This window comes from Scyliorhinus torazame, chromosome 16 (assembly GCF_047496885.1).
Source record: "Scyliorhinus torazame isolate Kashiwa2021f chromosome 16, sScyTor2.1, whole genome shotgun sequence".
Classification (NCBI taxonomy): Eukaryota; Metazoa; Chordata; class Chondrichthyes; order Carcharhiniformes; family Scyliorhinidae; genus Scyliorhinus; species Scyliorhinus torazame.
In genome coordinates, this window is record NC_092722.1 from 72,962,062 (window position 1) to 72,979,013 (window position 16,952).

Consider the following 16,952-nt stretch of genomic DNA (forward strand, 5'->3'; position numbering starts at 1 on the left):
ACCTGAAGGCAGAGCTGCTGGAGCCGATGAAGGCATCGATCGATAAGCTGGTCGAGACCCAGAAGGCCCAAGGGGCGGCGATCCGGGAGGTGCGGCAAAAGGCCTCGGAGAACGAGGATGAGTTCTTGGGCCTGGCGGTGAAGGTGGAGGCGCATGAGGCGCTGCACAAGAAATGGCAGGAAAAGTTTGAGGACATGGGGAATCGGTCAAGGAGGAAGAATCTTCAGATTCTGGGTCTCCCGGAGGGAGTGGAGGGGTCAGATGCCGGGGCATACGATGCTTAACACGCTGATGGGCACGGGAGCTTTCCCGAGGCCCCTGGAGCTGGATGGGGCTCACCGAGTCTTGAACGAACACTCACAGGATCAGGTCTGAGTCCTAATTCCCCAAGGTCAGGGTGTTAGACTGGAACAGACTGCCTCGGGCAAGGTCCTCTGAAACTGGGGACAGTGATCACATGGGTAAGGGAGGGGGCTATTAAAGGCTTCACACCATCCAACCAGAGAGAGACAGTGAGGCAGAGAGGCAGTGTGAGACAGGGAGAGGCAGAAAGAGGGAGAGAAGGAGGGAGAAAGATAGCGAGGGACAGAGAGGCAGACAGAGACAGAGAGAAACAAAAAGACGGAGACAGCGAGAGAAAGGGAGGGTGAGAGACAGAGAGGGAAAAACAGAGACAGAGGGAGAGATTGAAACAAGTGGCGGACCCTCAGACTGGGACTGTCTGGCTTGACAGGATGGAACTACTACCCCGAGCAGCAATTCTCATTTACTCTCTCTCCATCCTTTGTCAGGTCAGTCAATACTCAATCTCTCCTTCGCTCTCTCTAACTGAGCTTTCCTTCCCCTCTCTCTCTCTCTCTCGCTCGCTCTTGAACTGAACATTAACCCCTCTCCCTCTCCCTCACTCAACATTCCTTCTCTCTCTCTCGTTCTCTCTCACTAACTGAACATTCCCTCGCTCTCTCTATCTCTCTCACTTGCTGAACATTCCTTTTCTCGCTGACTGAACACTCTCTCTCTCTCTCTCTCCCTCACTAACTGAACATTCCCTTTGTCTCATTCTCTCACTAACTGAATAGTCTCCCTCCCTCTCTATAAATAAACATTCTCTCTGTCTCTCTGGCTTACTCTCTGTCACTCTTTCTCTCTGTCCCCCTCTCTATCTCAATCTGTCTCTCTCTCTGGGAGCGATTCTCCAGCCTTGTTGCGCTCTCACTCCAGTGTAACGAGGCCAGTAAATAGGGGGAAAGACCAAAAACGAGATCCACGAAGGGCACCAAACAGTTTGCAATGCAAACGGCCCGTCCCCTGAGGCGCAATCGTGATCTCACCGTAGCGTGGCAAGAAACCAATTATCATCATTAAGCCCCATTTTTATACAGTCAACGAGAGCGACCCAATATCCAACAGCCTCCTGTCATTCATCGGCCTCCCCAGCAAGTACTCCTTTTTAAAAATGTTAACCTAGCGGAAGGGCTTCTGTGGTGCGCCGAGGAGGTGAGTAGCTCATAGGCAAAGAGCCCGGGGGTGCTGGGCTTGCCACCCCAGTGCTCAGTCGGGGGGGGGGGGGGGGGGGCGGGTAGGGGACCCTCCGCAGGGGTACGTCGCCATGGGGGTCGTGGATCACGTGTTGGGGTGGCTACTGGGGGACAATCGATCGCGGAACCACCATGCAAACCCCTGGATCGTATCTACCCATTCCGGGGCAACCCTTGTCCCTGCCTGTCTGCCCCACCGATCATCCATTACCCCCAGCGACTGCTGAGGCCTCTGGCTGTGCGGCTGAAGGTTATTGCGATATTGGCAATCGTGGTTAAGTGAGCACTTCACACATGCCAAGTGGATTCCCGGGGGGGGGGGGGGGTGGGCCATGTAGCAAGTACGAGTCATTGCCGAGCATCCCAATCACACCATGATGCCTGGACACTGTGCCTGTACACTGTGTGAGGCATCATCACACACGCAACAGCCAATATCCGAACACCCAGGGAATGGGACACAGCTCCGGAACAATGTTCATGGCCTGAGGGTGGGTGAGTGCCACGGGGAGAGGGGGATGGCTGGAGAGGTGGGTAAAAGGGCCGGAGGTCTGCATGCATTATGAAAGAAAGTGACAGAGGTATCATAATGGATATGCAAAATGGATTTTAATGTGTTGTACAATATCCCACTAACGATGGTGCCCCCCCCCCCCCCACCCGCCCCAGCCCACAATGCCCCCCATCCACTCCCACCACCACCCACCTACGCCCTCAATGATCCTCAATGTGCCTGGCCCTCCTAGCTCGACCACTACATCGAAGAAGGTAAGAAATATTTTTTTATAAATTTAGAGTACCCAATTATATTTTTTCCAAGTAAGGGGCAATTTAGTGTGTCCAATCCACCGAACCTACACATCTTTGGGTTGTGGGGGCGAAACCCACGCAGACACGGGGAGAATGTGCAAACTCCACACGGACAGTGACCCAGGGCCGGGATTCAAACCCGGGTCCTCAGCGGCGTGAGGCAGCAATGCTTTTTAAAAAATAAATTTAGAGTAGCCAATTCAATTTTTTTCCAATTAAGGGGCAATTTAGCATATTCAATCCACCTACCTTGCACATCTTTGGGTTGTGGGGGTGAAACCCACGCGAACACGGGGAGAATGTGCAAATTCCACACGGACAGTGACCCAGAGCCGGGATCGAACCTGAGACCTCGGCGCCGTGAGGCAGCAGGGCTAACCCACTGTGCCACCGTGCTGCCCCGCAATGCTAACCACTGTGCCATTTGCCATCCCCATGGCACCACGTCACCATGAGTTCTCTCCTGCCAATTGTGGGAGCGGTTTTCCTGAGGAGACACAGAGGGCTTCGTTAGGCACACGCGTGGTTCCCATTGGTGGGAGAGGGGTTGTGAAGGTGGGGTTTGGGAGGAGGGGGAGGGGGGTAAGGTTGGGGGCTGTGGTAGTATGTATTGGGGGTCATGTGGGACTGGAAGCCCTAATGTCATTGGCTGACAGATCCCGGGTCCTGGTTGGCCGTTGACCTCAAGCTCCGCCCTGAAGGCGGAGTATAAGAAGCCGAAGTCTTCCCCCGCAGGCCAGTTTACTATCGAGCTGCTGGGGAACAGACACGCTTAATAAAGCCTCATCGACTTCACTCTATTCGTCTCATGGAGTCTTTGTGCGCTACAATTTATTAAGCGTGCCTAAAAAGGACTATGGAGCTCAGGATCATTCCAGAATGCCTGAGGATCAGCCCCCACGCAGTGAACGCGGCAGCAGCCTTCAAGCACTGGCAGACTTGCTTCGAGGCCTACCTCAGAACGACCACCGGCCGAGTCTCAGAAGAACAAAAACTGCAGGTCCTGCACTCGAGGGTGAGCACGGAGATTTTCACCCTCATTGAAGACACCGACGATTTCCAGACTGCGTTCACAGCACTGAGAAGTCTCTACGTTCACCCAGTTAACCAAATCTACGCTCGCTACCAGCTCGCGACGAGACAGCAAGCTCCCGGAGAATCGATGGACGAGTTCTACGCCGCGCTGCTGATTTTGGGACGAGCCTGCAGCTGCCCGTCGGTGAACGCAAACGAACACACGGACATGTTAATGCGTGATGCTTTTGTGGCAGGTATGCACTCCTCCCAAATCCGCCAAAGACTTCTAGAAAAAGAGTCGCTAGGACTCTCAGAGGCACGGGCCCTAGCAGCCTCCCTAGACGTGGCCGCGCGTAATACCTGCGCCTACGGCCCCGACCGCGCGGCAGGCCATTGGGCCCCGTACGTACCCGTCGCGGCAAACCCCCTACCCCCCCCCCCGGACACCCCACAGGCTTGCGCGGTCCAAACGCCGAGTCGCACCGGGGGCGCCCGCTGTTATTTCTGCGGCCAGGCGAAACACCCCCGACAGCACTGCCCGGCCCGCGCAGCTATCTGCAAAAGCTGCGGGAAAAAGGGCCATTATGCAGTTGTGTGCTGGTCCCGCATGGTCGCCGCCGTCCCGGGAGCACAGGGAGCCCTGCAAGCAGTTTACGTGCCCCAACCCCCCCAGCACGCCATGTACGACCCGCAGGCGCAGCCGCTCTGGGTCCCGACCACCGCGGTCCCGGGAGAACTGGGAGCCCTGCACGCCGCCTACGCTCCCCAACCCCCCTCCCCGCAGCCCACGTATGACCCGCCGCCGGCGCTACTGCTTTGGGTCCCGGCCAACACTCCCCACGGAGAGGAGGGAGTTTTTCGCGTCCCTAACGCCACCCTAACCCCCGTCCCGCGCCCCACGCCTGACCCGCCGGCGCCACCTACTTGGACCCCGACCACCGCTGTCCCCGGCGAGGGAGCTCCTCGCGGTCCTTGCGCTCGCAGCCCCACGCCTGATCCGCCGGCGCCACCTACTTGGACCCCGACCACCGCTGTCCCCGGTGAGGGAGCTCCGCGCGGTCCTTGCGCTCGCAGCCCCACGCCTGACCCGCCGGCGCCGCCGACTTGGGCCCCGACCACCGCTGTCCCCGGTGAGGGAGCTCCGCGCGGTCCTAGCGATCGCGGTCCTAGCGCTCGCGGTGAGGGAGCTCCGCGCGGTCCTAGCGCTCGCGGTCCTAGCGCTCCCCAGCCCCCCCAGCACACCATGTGCGACCCGCAGACGCCGCCATTTTGGGTCCCGACCACCACGAGGGGAGGAGGGGCGCCGATGTGCGACCCGCAGACGCCGCCATTTTGGGTCCCGACCACCACGAGGGGAGGAGGGGCGCCGCCATCTTGGACCGCCCCAGACCTGTACGACGCATGGGGGCGGCCATTTTGTCCACCCCCGCCGCCATCTTGTGACCCCCCAGCCACGTGCGATGTATGGGGGCGGCCATTTTGTTCATCCCCGACGCCATCTTGGACGGCAACAACGGACCCCACTCCACTACTACAACCACGGCTCGCTTCGATTACGCTCGATCAGGCTCGGCCCCCAACACTCCAGACGACGACGACAACGGTCCTAATAAACGGCCACGAGACGCCATGCCTAGTCGCCTCCGGGAGCACGGAAAGCTTTATACACCCCGCCACGGTAAGACGCTGTTCCTTGACCACCTATCCCAGCGCACAAAAGATTCGCCTAGCTGCAGGATCCCACTCCGTACAGATCCAGGGATTCTGCAAAGTTACCCTTACGGTGCAGGGGAGGGAGTTCAAAAACTACAAACTTAACGTCCTTCCCCAACTCTGTGCCCCCACCTTGCTGGGATTAGATTTCCAATGTAATCTACAGAGCCTTACGTTCAAATTCGGCAGCCCCATACCCCCACTCACTATCTGCGGCCTCGCAACCCCCGTCCTTGTTTGCGAACCTCACCCCGGATTGCAAACCCGTCGCCACTAGGAGCAGACGGTACAGCGCCCAGGACCGGACCTTCATTCGGTCCGAAGTCCAGCGGCTACTAAAGGAGGGCATAATCCAGGCCAGCAATAGTCCCTGGAGAGCGCAGGTGGTAGTAGTGAAGACAGGGGAGAAACAAAGGATGGTCATTGACTATAGCCAGACCATCAACAGGTACACACAACTAGACGCGTACCCTCTCCCCCGCATATCCGACATGGTCAATCGGATTGCCCAATATAAAGTCTTCTCCACCGTGGACCTCAAGTCCGCCTACCATCAGCTCCCCATCCGCCCAAGTGACCGCAAGTACACAGCCTTCGAGGCAGACGGGTGATTATACCATTTCCTACGGGTCCCTTTTGGCGTCACAAACGGGGTCTCGGTCTTCCAACGGGAGATGGACCGAATGGTTGATCAACATGGGTTGCGGGCCACGTTCCCGTATCTCGACAATGTAACCATCTGCGGCCACGATAAGCAGGACCACGACGCCAACCTCCAGAAATTCCTCCAGACCGCCAAAGCCTTGAACCTCACGTACAACGAGGACAAGTGCGTTTTTAGCACCGACCGGCTAGCCATTCTGGGCTACATAGTACGCAATGGGATAATAGGCCCCGACCCCGAACGTATGTGCGCCCTCATGGAATTTCCCCTCCCGCACTGCCCAAAAGCCCTGAAACGCTGCTTGGGTTCTTTTCGTACTACGCCCAGTGGGTCCCCCAGTACGCAGACAAGGCCCGCCCCCTAATACAGACCACGACCTTCCCTCTGTCGACAGAGGCTTGCCAGGCCTTCAGCCGCATCAAAGCGGATATCGCAAAGGCCACGATGCGCGCCATCGACGAGTCCCTCCCCTTCCAGGTCGAGAGCGACGCCTCCGACGTAGCTCTAGCGGCCACCCTTAACCAAGCGGGCAGACCCGTGGCCTTTTTCTCCCGGACCCTCCACGCCTCAGAAATCCGCCACTCTTCAGTAGAAAAGGAAGCCCAAGCCATAGTGGAAGCTGTGTGACATTGGAGGCATTACCTGGCCGGCAGGAGATTCACTCTCCTCATTGACCAACGGTCGGTAGCTTTCATGTTCGATAATGCACAGCGGGGCAAAATTAAAAATGACAAGATCTTAAGGTGGAGGATCGAGCTCTCCACCTTCAACTATGAGATCTTGTACCGTCCCGGAAAGCTGAACGAGCCGTCCGATGCCCTATCCCGCGGCACATGTGCCAACGCACAAATTAACCGCCTCCAAACCCTCCACGAGGACCTCTGCCACCCGGGGGTCACTCGGTTTTACCACTTCATCAAGTGCCGCAATCTCCCATACCCTTTAGAGGAGGTCCGTACAGTCACAAGGGACTGCCACATCTGCGCGGAATGCAAGCCGCATTTTTTCAGGCCAGATGGAGCGCACCTGATTAAGGCTTCCCGCCCCTTTGAACGCCTCAGTCTCGATTTCAAAGGGCCCCTCCCCTCCACCGACCGCAACGCATATTTTCTTAATGTAGTGGACGAATACTCCCGCTTCCCTTTCGCCATTCCCTGCTCTGACATGACCGCGGCCACAGTCATTAAAGCCCTGAACAGCACCTTCACACTGTTCGGTTACCCCGCATACGTCCACAGCGACAGGGGGTCCTCTTTCATGAGTGACGAACTGCGCCAGTTCCTGCTCAGCAAGGGCATAGCCTCAAGCAGGACGACCAGCTACAACCCCCGGGGGAACGGGCAAGTAGAAAGGGAGAACGGCACGGTCTGGAAGGCCGTCCTACTGGCCCTACGGTCCAGGGATCTCCCAGTTTCACGGTGGCAGGAGGTCCTCCCGGACGCTCTCCATTCCATCCGGTCGATATTATGTACGAGCACTAATCAAACGCCCCACGAGCATCTCCTTGTCTTCCCTAGGAGGTCCTCCTCTGGAACGTCGCTGCCGACCTGGCTGGCGGCCCCAGGACCCATCCTGCTCCGAAAGCATGTGCGGGCACATAAGGCGGACCCGTTGGTCGAAAGGGTTCACCTCCTCCACGCAAACCCCCAGTACGCCTACGTGGAGTACCCCGACGGCCGACAGGACACGGTCTCCCTGCGGGATCTGGCGCCCGCCGGCAACACGCACACCCTCCCGACACCATCAACCCAAACCCCCCCCTTCCTGCCACCGCCGCACCCCGCGACCGCCCCCTTCCCAGGAGGATCGGTCCCCCTCCCTTTTGCACCGACAGCTGAAACCGTACGGCTCCTGGAGGCGACAACACTGGTACAAGCACCACCACCACCGCCGGGGCCGAGGCGATCGACACGGACGACCAGACCGCCCGACCGACTCGTGGCGTCGATGTAACACAAATATGGACTGTTCACAAGAACATTTTGCTTTTCTTCCTATACCCTCTGTAAATAGTTGCAACAGGACGAAATTGTCCAATACTGTATTGCCATGTGAATGTTTTATCCTCCCAGGACCAGCCCTGTAAACCCTTACCACCATACGAAGCATCACCCCGCCGGGTTCATTTTTGACAAGGGGTGAATGTGGTAGTATGTATTGGGGGTCATGTGGGACTGGAAGACCTAATGTCATTGGCTGACAGATCCTGGGTCCTGGTTGGCCGTTGACCTCAAGCTCCGCCCTGAAGGCGGAGTATAAGAAGCCGGAGTCTTCCCCCGCAGGCCAGTTTACTATCGAGCTGCTGGGGAACAGACACGCTGAATAAAGCCTCATCGACTTCACTCTATTCGTCTCATGGAGTCTTTGCGCGCTACAGGGGCGCATGTGGAGTTTGGGATGGATGCTCTCATGGGGGTGGAACGGTCTCGGGGGTTTGGAGTGATGGTGTTCACTCACTCGTGTTGCCCAGTGTAGTTCGTTGACCTTCTTCCTGCGCTGTTGGCCAGTCCCCTTGGGTCACACTGTTCGAACTAATGGCTGCCTCCACCTTGTCCCAGGCAGCACTGGCTGCCTTGTGGCTCACCCTTCGGGACCCTCGGGGGAACAGGGCACTCCTTCGAGTCTCCACCTCGTCCAGGAGCCTCCCCAGGTCAGCATCCCCGATCTTAGGGCTGGTCTCGTCGGTGTCATTGTTGCGAGCTGACTGGGGTTGGCCGAGCAAGTGCAGCCTAAGTGCTGCTCGACTTGTTAGCAGGGGGCTGGTGAGCGCGGTCCCGGCAAATCAGCTGGTGAGCCGTTGTTTGCGGTGAGACGCCCATGAGGCCTCGTAATGTGGACCAATTAATGTTGAATTGTGTTACTGGCCTCGCTGGACGGAGCGGAGGGATGCTTGTGGCAATTCCTGCTCGAACCGTGCTTAGAAATCGCGGCCTTTGCCTTTCTATCTCTGCGTCTCTATCTGTCTGTCTCTCTCTCTCTCTCTCCCTCTCTGTCTCACCCTCTCGATCGCTCCCTATCTGTCTCTCCCTCCCTATTTTTCCCTCTCTTTCTCTCTCTTGCACTGTCCCTCTTTCTCCATCTGTTTCTCTCTGCATTAATGTATCTCGTGGATAACTGTTGAACTCTCTCTCCTGATGAAGCTGGTGGGGGTTCGCAGTGATGATGATGAGTGTGTCTCCAGTGAACAGTGAGTATATTCCACATATTTTCATCAAAGATGAAAGTTCACCTTGAATGGTCAGTACTGGGGGAGTGCCACACTGTCAGAGGGTCAGTACTGAGGGAGTGCTGCACTGTCAGAGGGTCAGTACGGAGGGAGTGCTGCACTGTCAGAGGGTCAGTACTGAGGGACTGCTGCAGTGTCAGAGGGTCAGTACTGAGGGAGTGCTGCAGTGTCAGGGGGTCAGTACTGAGGAAGCGCCGCACTGTCAGAGAATCAGTGCTGAGGGAGGGTCGCACTGTCAGGGGGTCAGTACTGAGGCAGCGCCGCACTGTCAGAGGGTCAGTACTGAGGGAGTGCCACACTGTTGTAGGGTCAGTACTGAGGGAGTGCCACACTGTTGTAGGGTCAGTACTGAGGGAGTGTTACACTGTCAGAGGGTCAGTACTGAGGGAGTGCCGCACTGTCAGAGGTTCAGTACTGAGGGAGTGCTGCACTGTCAAAGAGTCAATACTGAGGGAGAGCCGCACTGTCAGAGGGTCAGTACTGAGGGAGTGCTGCACTGTCAGAGGATCAGTACTGAGGGAGAGCCACACTGTCAGAGGATCAGTACTGAGGGAGCGCTGCACTGTCAGAGGATCAGTACTGAGGGAGAGCCACACTGTCAGAGGATCAGTACTGAGGGAGCGCCACACTATCAGAGGGTCAGTACTGAGGGACTAAGGGAGGGTCACACTGTCAGAGGGTCAGTACTGAGGGAGTGCTGCAATGTCAGGGGGTCAGTACTGAGGGAGTGCCGCACTGTTAGAGGGTCAGTACTGAGGGAGTGCCACACTGTCAGGGAGTCAGTATTTAAGCTGTGCCACACCGTCAAAGAGTCAATACTGAGGGTGTGCTCCACTGTCAGAGGGTCAATACTGAGGGAATGCTGCACTGTTGGTGACTCTGATCTGCCCCGTTCATAGAATCATAGAATTTACAGTGCAGAATGAGGCCATTCGGCCCATCGAGACTGCACCAGCTCTTGGAAAGAGCACCCTACCCAAGCCCACACCCCCATCCTATCCCCATAACACAGTAACCCCACCCAACACTAAGGGCAGTTTTGGACACTAAGGGTAATTTATCATGGCCAATCCACCTAACCCGCACATCTTTGGACTGTGGGAGGAAACCGGAGCACCCGGAGGAAACCCACGCAGACACGGGGAGAACATGCAGACTCCGCACAGACAGTGACCCAAGCCGGGAATCGAACCTGGGACGCTGGAGCTGTGAAGCAATTGTACGAACCACTATGCTACCGTGCTGCCCATTCCTCAACAGTCTCTCCGAAATAACCCTTCTCTCTCATTCTGTTCCCAGCTGCTCCAACCTGGAGTCCCACCTGACAAGTCTGTGGTATGTCTGGTGAGTACCGATGGGTTGGTCGACCAAGTGGGCCTTCACAAAGTAACACACTCTCACTCCCACACACAGACACTCCTACACACAGACATTCCCACACACAGACACTCACACATTCCCTCACACTCACACTCCCTCACACATTCACACACACACACACTCTCACTCCCACACAGACACTCACACACACACTCATACACTCACACACACAGTCACACACACACTCCCTCACTCATTCACACACACACACACATTCCCTCACACATTCACACACATACACTTTCACACACACACACTAACACACACACACACACACTAACACACACTGATGCATGCACACTTCTGCACTCACTCACATACACACACATTCACAATCACACACATACCCTCACATACTCATATACACACACATGCCAGGGGCTGGTTTAGCACAGGGCTAAAGAGCTGGCTTTTAAGCAGGCCGAGGCAGGCCAGCAGCACAGTTCAATTCACGTACCAGCCTCCCCGAACAGGTGCCGGAATGTGGCAACTAGGGGCTTTTCACAGTAACTTAATTTGAAGCCTACTTGTGACAATCAGCAATATTCATTTCATTTCATTTTCATTTCATTTCACCTACACACAGTCATCTACACACACTCTCACTTACCCACACTCATACCCACACACTCATGCCCACACACTCATACCCACACACTCATGCCCACACACTCATGCCCACACACTCATGCCCACACACTCATACCCACACACTCATACCCACACACTCATACCCACACACTCACTTACCCACACACTCATACCCACACACTCATACCCACACACTCATACCCACACACTCACTTACCCACACACTCATACCCACACACTCATACCCACACACTCATGCCCACACACTCATACCCACACACTCACTTACCCACACACTCATGCCCACACACTCATGCCCACACACTCATGCATGCACTCACTCAGTCACTCACATGGACTCTCTCACACACTCACATATACACATAATCACACATTCACACACTCACACATGCACATAATCATGTATGTTACGACACCTTGGGCAAACATGCAATCAATTCCAGCCCCACAGACTCAGGAGGCCTTACATACGTGAATTAACTATTAATTTGAGTTTTCTGAACATCTTTAACCCTTAACTGCTCCAATGACTTACAGACACCAGATTATTTTTTTAAATTTAGAGTACCCAATTATTTTGTCCAATTAAGGGGCAATTTAGCATGGCCAATCCACCTACCCTGCACATCTTTTTGGTTGTGGGGGTGAAACCCACGCAGACACGGGAAGAACGTGCAAACTCCACATGGACGGTGACCCAGGGCCGGGATTCGAACCCGAGTCCTCAGCGCCGTAGGCAGCAATGCTAACCACCGTGCCACCATGCTGCTCTCAGACATCAGATTTATAAATAAAACATTAACAAATTGTTTGTTAATAATAAAAGGAAAAGATGAATATAAAAGAAATAACAGGATAATGGTCTACCAGACTACCAAATCCCAAGACCCTGTCCCACCCTCCACATAGACACATACAAGACAGACACAAGCTAAAGGTTGGTGAGGAATTAAAACAAAGGGATTAAAGAGTAGGTTTGAGATGAGTCTTCACTGGAAAATAGATTTACCCAAGAGTTCCAGGTCGGAGCAATTCCGCCCTTCGGCCACCAGATGGAGCTCGGAACAGGGGTTCAGGTCAGTGCAATTCTCACTATCAGTCACCAGATGGTGCTGTACACAGGATGCTCAGATTGGTGTACTCTTGCTTTTTTACCACCAGATGGAGCTTTCGCCACCCTGTAGATTAATATAACTTTGACCCTGGAATTAGCAGTTTTTATTGGCCTGATCCTGGTACAAGACTCTGGCAGTTTTATAACAAATGCTCCCACCTTAAGCTTCAACTTCTTGAAGCCTACGTGTAACAATAAGCGATTATTACTGGGGCTAGTTTCGTACAGTGGGCTAAACAGCTACCTTGTAATCCAGAACAATGCCAGCAGTGCGGGTTCAATTCCCATACCAGCCTCCCTGAACAGGCACCAGAATGTGGCGACTAGGATCTTTTCACAGTAACTTCATTGAAGCCTACTTGTGACAATAAGCTATTATTATTATGAGAAAATCTCAGATGGATTCAAGAACCCTTAACAGCCGCAAGCCTTCTCCATGGCAATGTGGCATACTTTGGGCTGTCCTAAACAGAATTGCAAAAACTAATTGTGTTTTACCCTCAACACAACTGTTTGATTTTGCAACCACATGAATAATGTACATAACTGTAGGCTATGATTACCCTCTCTCCAGAGTTGCTTGCTCCATCAAGAAACTAATGTTTACAAACTGCCTGTAACCTCTGTTCATTCCTTCACACTTTCATTGAGACAACGTGGAGCTGTTCATCATGATATTCATCAGCTTCCTGTTTACATCTTACACTCCTATCTCCAGCTCAGTCACTACCATCCTGAAGTTAAAAACTATTCCTCAAAAACACACAGATTTTACAATTGGCTTTTTTGCAAAATCATCCCTTCTCTTTCCCCCTCTATCCCTACATCCTGCCCCTTTCCTTCTCTGTCCCTCCCTCCCCTTGTCTCCGCCATCCCTCCCTGCCTCCCTCTTCTGGGCCCCATCTCCTCCTTCCTCCTCTTGCTCCCTCTATCCTGCCCCATACCTTATCTGTCTTTACCTCCCCTTGTCTCCCCATCCCTCCCTTCCTACCTACCCTTGACCCCTCTCTGCCACTTCCTCCCCTTTGCCCAAGTGCCTCCCAGCCATCATCCCTACTGGCCCCTCTATCCTCCCTGATAGAATCTACCTTTTTAGTATAGAATCTACCTTTTTAGTATATAAAAAGTTAAAGGAATAAATGGCCCAAGATTTAAAATGGCTTCTTGAAATGGATTGTTAAAATACCTACATTTCAAACAAGACAGTAAAACATGCTGTTTCCCATGAGAACTATCAAGATAAGGAAGCTAGACTTACCAAGGACACATTTGGTTAATTTAAAGTGTCTGGACAGTGTTCCCAGAAACTGTTTTCATGACAACGGATAAGATTCATAAGAAAGACGCATTTCATCACCTCATATTAACATTTGATGGACAGATTTTAATCGAATTGAATCAACTGTGTAATAACTTTAACCCAATCACAGCCAGAAAGGGGGGTACCATTAATGACAGCAATAATCTTTAAAAAATATGTGCCGGTTTGAACAATTCATTCCGGAATCAACTACCTTAAACATCTGAAGCTACTTTTCTGCGCTACCGCTTTGAACAGCCATTTTGTTTTATTTCCAACTTTTCTGTATCGTGTATTCAATGAGAAGAAATGTGGAGAGCTGTAATTTGTATTGAATTCAACTCAGTACTCGGTATTTGCTTGGACAAAACAAACTTTAAAAAGACTCTGTATCTGCAAGAAAACTGACCTTTGATAAGAGACATCTGCAAAGCAAAATGAATAAAGACAATTTACTTCATGCATGAAGCTCAGTTTCATAATCTGGCAAGTAGTGTATAAAGTGCGGCGACACATAAGATATACTAACCACAGTACAGATCTAATACGCCCCCACTACCCCTCCTTCATTCCCTCGCTTATCCTCCTGTTCTCCCAATTCCAATCTCCACAGTCCTCTTTCCCTCCCTCTCCTTCACTAGCCCTCTCTCTCTCCCTCTCTCCCCAACACTGTGTGGAGAAGGGAACAGTCAGAAAGAAAATGTCTGTCTCTCCGAGGGTGGTTAGTCTCTGGGATTCTCTTCCCTGATCCAGAGTACAGTAGGGGCTATGGCTCATTGACCACACATGATGCTGAGTGAGACAGATATCTGAGCAACAGGGGGCGGAGGGTGATGGTTGGGCGAGGGTTCTTCCAATACCAGACCAGACTCCAACAGTGGCAAGGATACTGGACAGAAACCCAATATTTTAGTTTAATTTCATCAGACTGCGAGGAAAGAATACCAGGAGTGATTATACAAGAAATAGCAACATAGTATTTAAAATGAATATATTACAAAGACAGTATTAAACTATCTTTAACATCACACAAGAAATTCACCCCTTAAAGAATGCTGCTCAATACAGTGAACACAATACCCTTAACTGCTATCTTTATTCACACTTAATCAACAAGGGAAAGAAACACCTAAGCCCGCAATCAACGATTGAATATCATTGGCACTCAGGAAAACTTGCTTTACAGCGATCTTCTCTGAGAAAGAAAGATTTTTCAACACTGCTTTTTAAAGACAAGAACTCACTCCTGTCAGACCCATGCAGAAACTATGCCTGTGTTTCTTCAGAAGCTGTTCCAGCTGGTTTGTTCACATTTCCAACCACACCACTGTATTGTCTGCAGACATACCTTTTAACTGAGCTGTAGAGAGCAAACTGCTTGACTTCGAGACACAGCTCCGGCTAGAACTGTACTGCATTCCCTGCAAAATGCCCGATACCTTAGCTCCATGCAGCAACGACAGCATCTTACCAAGCTAAAATCTAATTAACTCCACAGGGAATCCCCCTTGATCCAAACAAAAGTGCATTAGCCCAAGCTTTTTACAATGGTTAAATAGCAACCCCTGGCTCCCAAAATCTATCTTGTCTTTCAAACGAGGACACACACAAGCTAACCCAGGCATTTAAACCTGCCTGCATCAAAAACCGATAATACAATACATCTGAAATTGTTACATTCAGCACAGCGTAGGGACAGAGAGGGACAATTGGGACAGCCAGGTTCATATCGAAGGGGACAGCAAGACTCGAGGGGATGAGTGGAGGATGCTGCTGCTAACCCTGACGTTCTTAACTCCCTCATTCCTCCTTGCTCTCAGGTTACTGCTGGTCCTCTCTCTGCTATTGGTCCTGTGCGGCATCCTCACAAGCTGTCTGCGTTGCTGCGGAAGAAGACAGCAGGAGGCCGGAGTATTGAGCCCACGGCCGTATGAAGTCACTGTCATCACCCTGGATCAGGACAACACTATTCACAGCACCATCCAGAACACCATCACCTGTGAGTGCCTGACCCCGAGACAGAGAATCACTCTGTATCTAACTGAGTGTCTGACTGCGAGAGGGAGCTTTATTCTGCGTCTAACCCTATGCCTTGGCTGTCCTGGGAATGTTTGATGGGGACAGTGTAGGGGGAGGTTTACTCTGTATCTAACCCCGTGCTGTACCTGTCCTGGGAGTGTTTGATGGGGACAGTGTAGAGGGAGCTTTACTCTGTATCTAACCCCGTGCTGTACCTGTCCTGGGAGTGTTTGATGGGGATAGTGTAGAGGGAGCTTTATTCTGTGTCTAACCCTGTGCTGTACCTGTCCTGGGAGTGTTTGGGGACAGTGCAGAGGGAGCTTTACTCTGTATCCAACCCCGTGCTGTACCTGTCCTGGGAGTGTTTGATGGAGACAGTGTAGAGGGAGCTTTACTCTGTATCCAACCCCGTGCTGTACCCGTCCTGGGAGTGTTTGATGGAGACAGTGTAGAGGGAGCTTTACTCTGTATCCAACCCCGTGCTGTACCTGTGCTGGGAGTGTTTGATGGAGATAGTGTAGGGGGAGCTTTACTCTGTATCTAACCCTGTGCTGTACCTGTCCTGGGAGTGTTTGATGGGGACAGTGTAGAGGGAGCTTTACTCTGTATCTAACCCCATGCTGTACCTGTCCTGGGAGTGTTTGATGGGGACAGCGTAGAGGGAGCTTTACTCTGTATCTAACCCCGTGCTGTACCTGTCCTGGGAGTGTTTGATGGGGACAGTGTAGAGGGAGCTTTACTCTGTATCTAACCCCGTGCTGTACCTGTCCTGGGAGTGTTTGATGGGGACAATGTAGAGGGAGCTTTTCTCTGAGTCTAACCCTGTGTTGTACCTGTCCTGGGTGTGTTTGATGGGGACGGTGTAGAGGGAGCTTTACTCTGTGTCTAACCCTGTGCTATGTTCCTCCCCTCTTTCCCCTGCTACAGCGATCCAGTCCCTGTTTGCACCTAGTGCTCGACGCATTTTCACGGTGACCCGTTGCCACAATGCAGCCCCTGCCCACGAGAACCCTCCGGGTTATGAGGAGGCCCTGGAGAGAGTCGAAGTTCCCAAACTGCCCGAGGGGGGAGCCGGACTGAGGGGGATGATGGAGGCAGCGAGATAAGTTTCTGCTGATGTACTTTGGATGCCTGCATACCCCTCCCTGCAGCCTGGCCTGAAGCTACTCAGCATTTCGTTCCCTTCTCTCTGGATTAAGTCTCTAATTTGTGCTGCCAATCACCGCCTGTCAACTGTGATTAGTCCAATAAAAATAAAGCTTTCAAATTGGAACCTGTTTTGTGCCCTACTCTACTGATCAAGCACGCCAAGTGTACAGACCAACTTGCTCAACGTTTCGCCATGGGACAAATCCCCCCGCCAACTTCATCCGGAATGGGCCGAGCAAACCGTCTCTGAACTGCTTCCAGAGCAGTTCTCTCCTATCACAAATAAGGATACCAGCACTCTTTGCAGTAGGGGCACTATCGCTGAGGCCCTGTAAAGCCCCAAGAAAACTTCCTGAATTTTATATCCCACTTCCCCTCGCAGTGAACACCAACCCTCCATTTGACTTCCT

At 52.9% G+C, this 16,952-nt stretch overlaps 1 protein-coding gene across 4 annotated transcripts; it reads left to right on the forward strand.

Annotated features, from left to right (window-relative positions):
• Positions 1 to 498: 498 nt before the first annotated feature.
• Positions 499 to 16,666, forward strand: LOC140392875 (transmembrane protein 52B-like). 4 transcript variants are annotated; one of them, XM_072478620.1, is made up of 5 exons: positions 500 to 791; positions 8,883 to 8,929; positions 10,268 to 10,312; positions 15,195 to 15,373; positions 16,321 to 16,666. In XM_072478620.1, exons 1-5 carry the CDS (start codon positions 735 to 737, stop codon positions 16,497 to 16,499), a joined length of 507 nt encoding a protein of 168 aa, XP_072334721.1. In that variant the 5' UTR covers positions 500 to 734; the 3' UTR covers positions 16,500 to 16,666. The 4 variants fall into 4 exon arrangements, with proteins under 4 accessions (XP_072334723.1, XP_072334721.1, XP_072334720.1 ...); XM_072478619.1 differs by lacking the exon at positions 500 to 791 and adding an exon at positions 2,212 to 2,306; XM_072478622.1 differs by lacking the exon at positions 10,268 to 10,312 and having other exon boundaries at positions 499 to 791.
• The last annotated feature ends 286 nt before the right edge of the window (positions 16,667 to 16,952 follow it).

What these genes read in the sequence shown, in the direction of transcription:
- LOC140392875 (XM_072478619.1), top strand. Translation starts at nt 2,214, where the DNA reads ATGCCCCCCATCCACTCCCACCACCACCCACCTACGCCCTCAATGATC. An exon ending in ACAAGTCTGTGGTATGTCTG is followed by an intron (nt 10,313 to 15,194) that starts GTGAGTACCGAT and finishes CCTTGCTCTCAG; the next exon opens with GTTACTGCTGGTCCTCTCTC. An exon ending in CATCCAGAACACCATCACCT is followed by an intron (nt 15,374 to 16,320) that starts GTGAGTGCCTGA and finishes CCCCTGCTACAG; the next exon opens with CGATCCAGTCCCTGTTTGCA.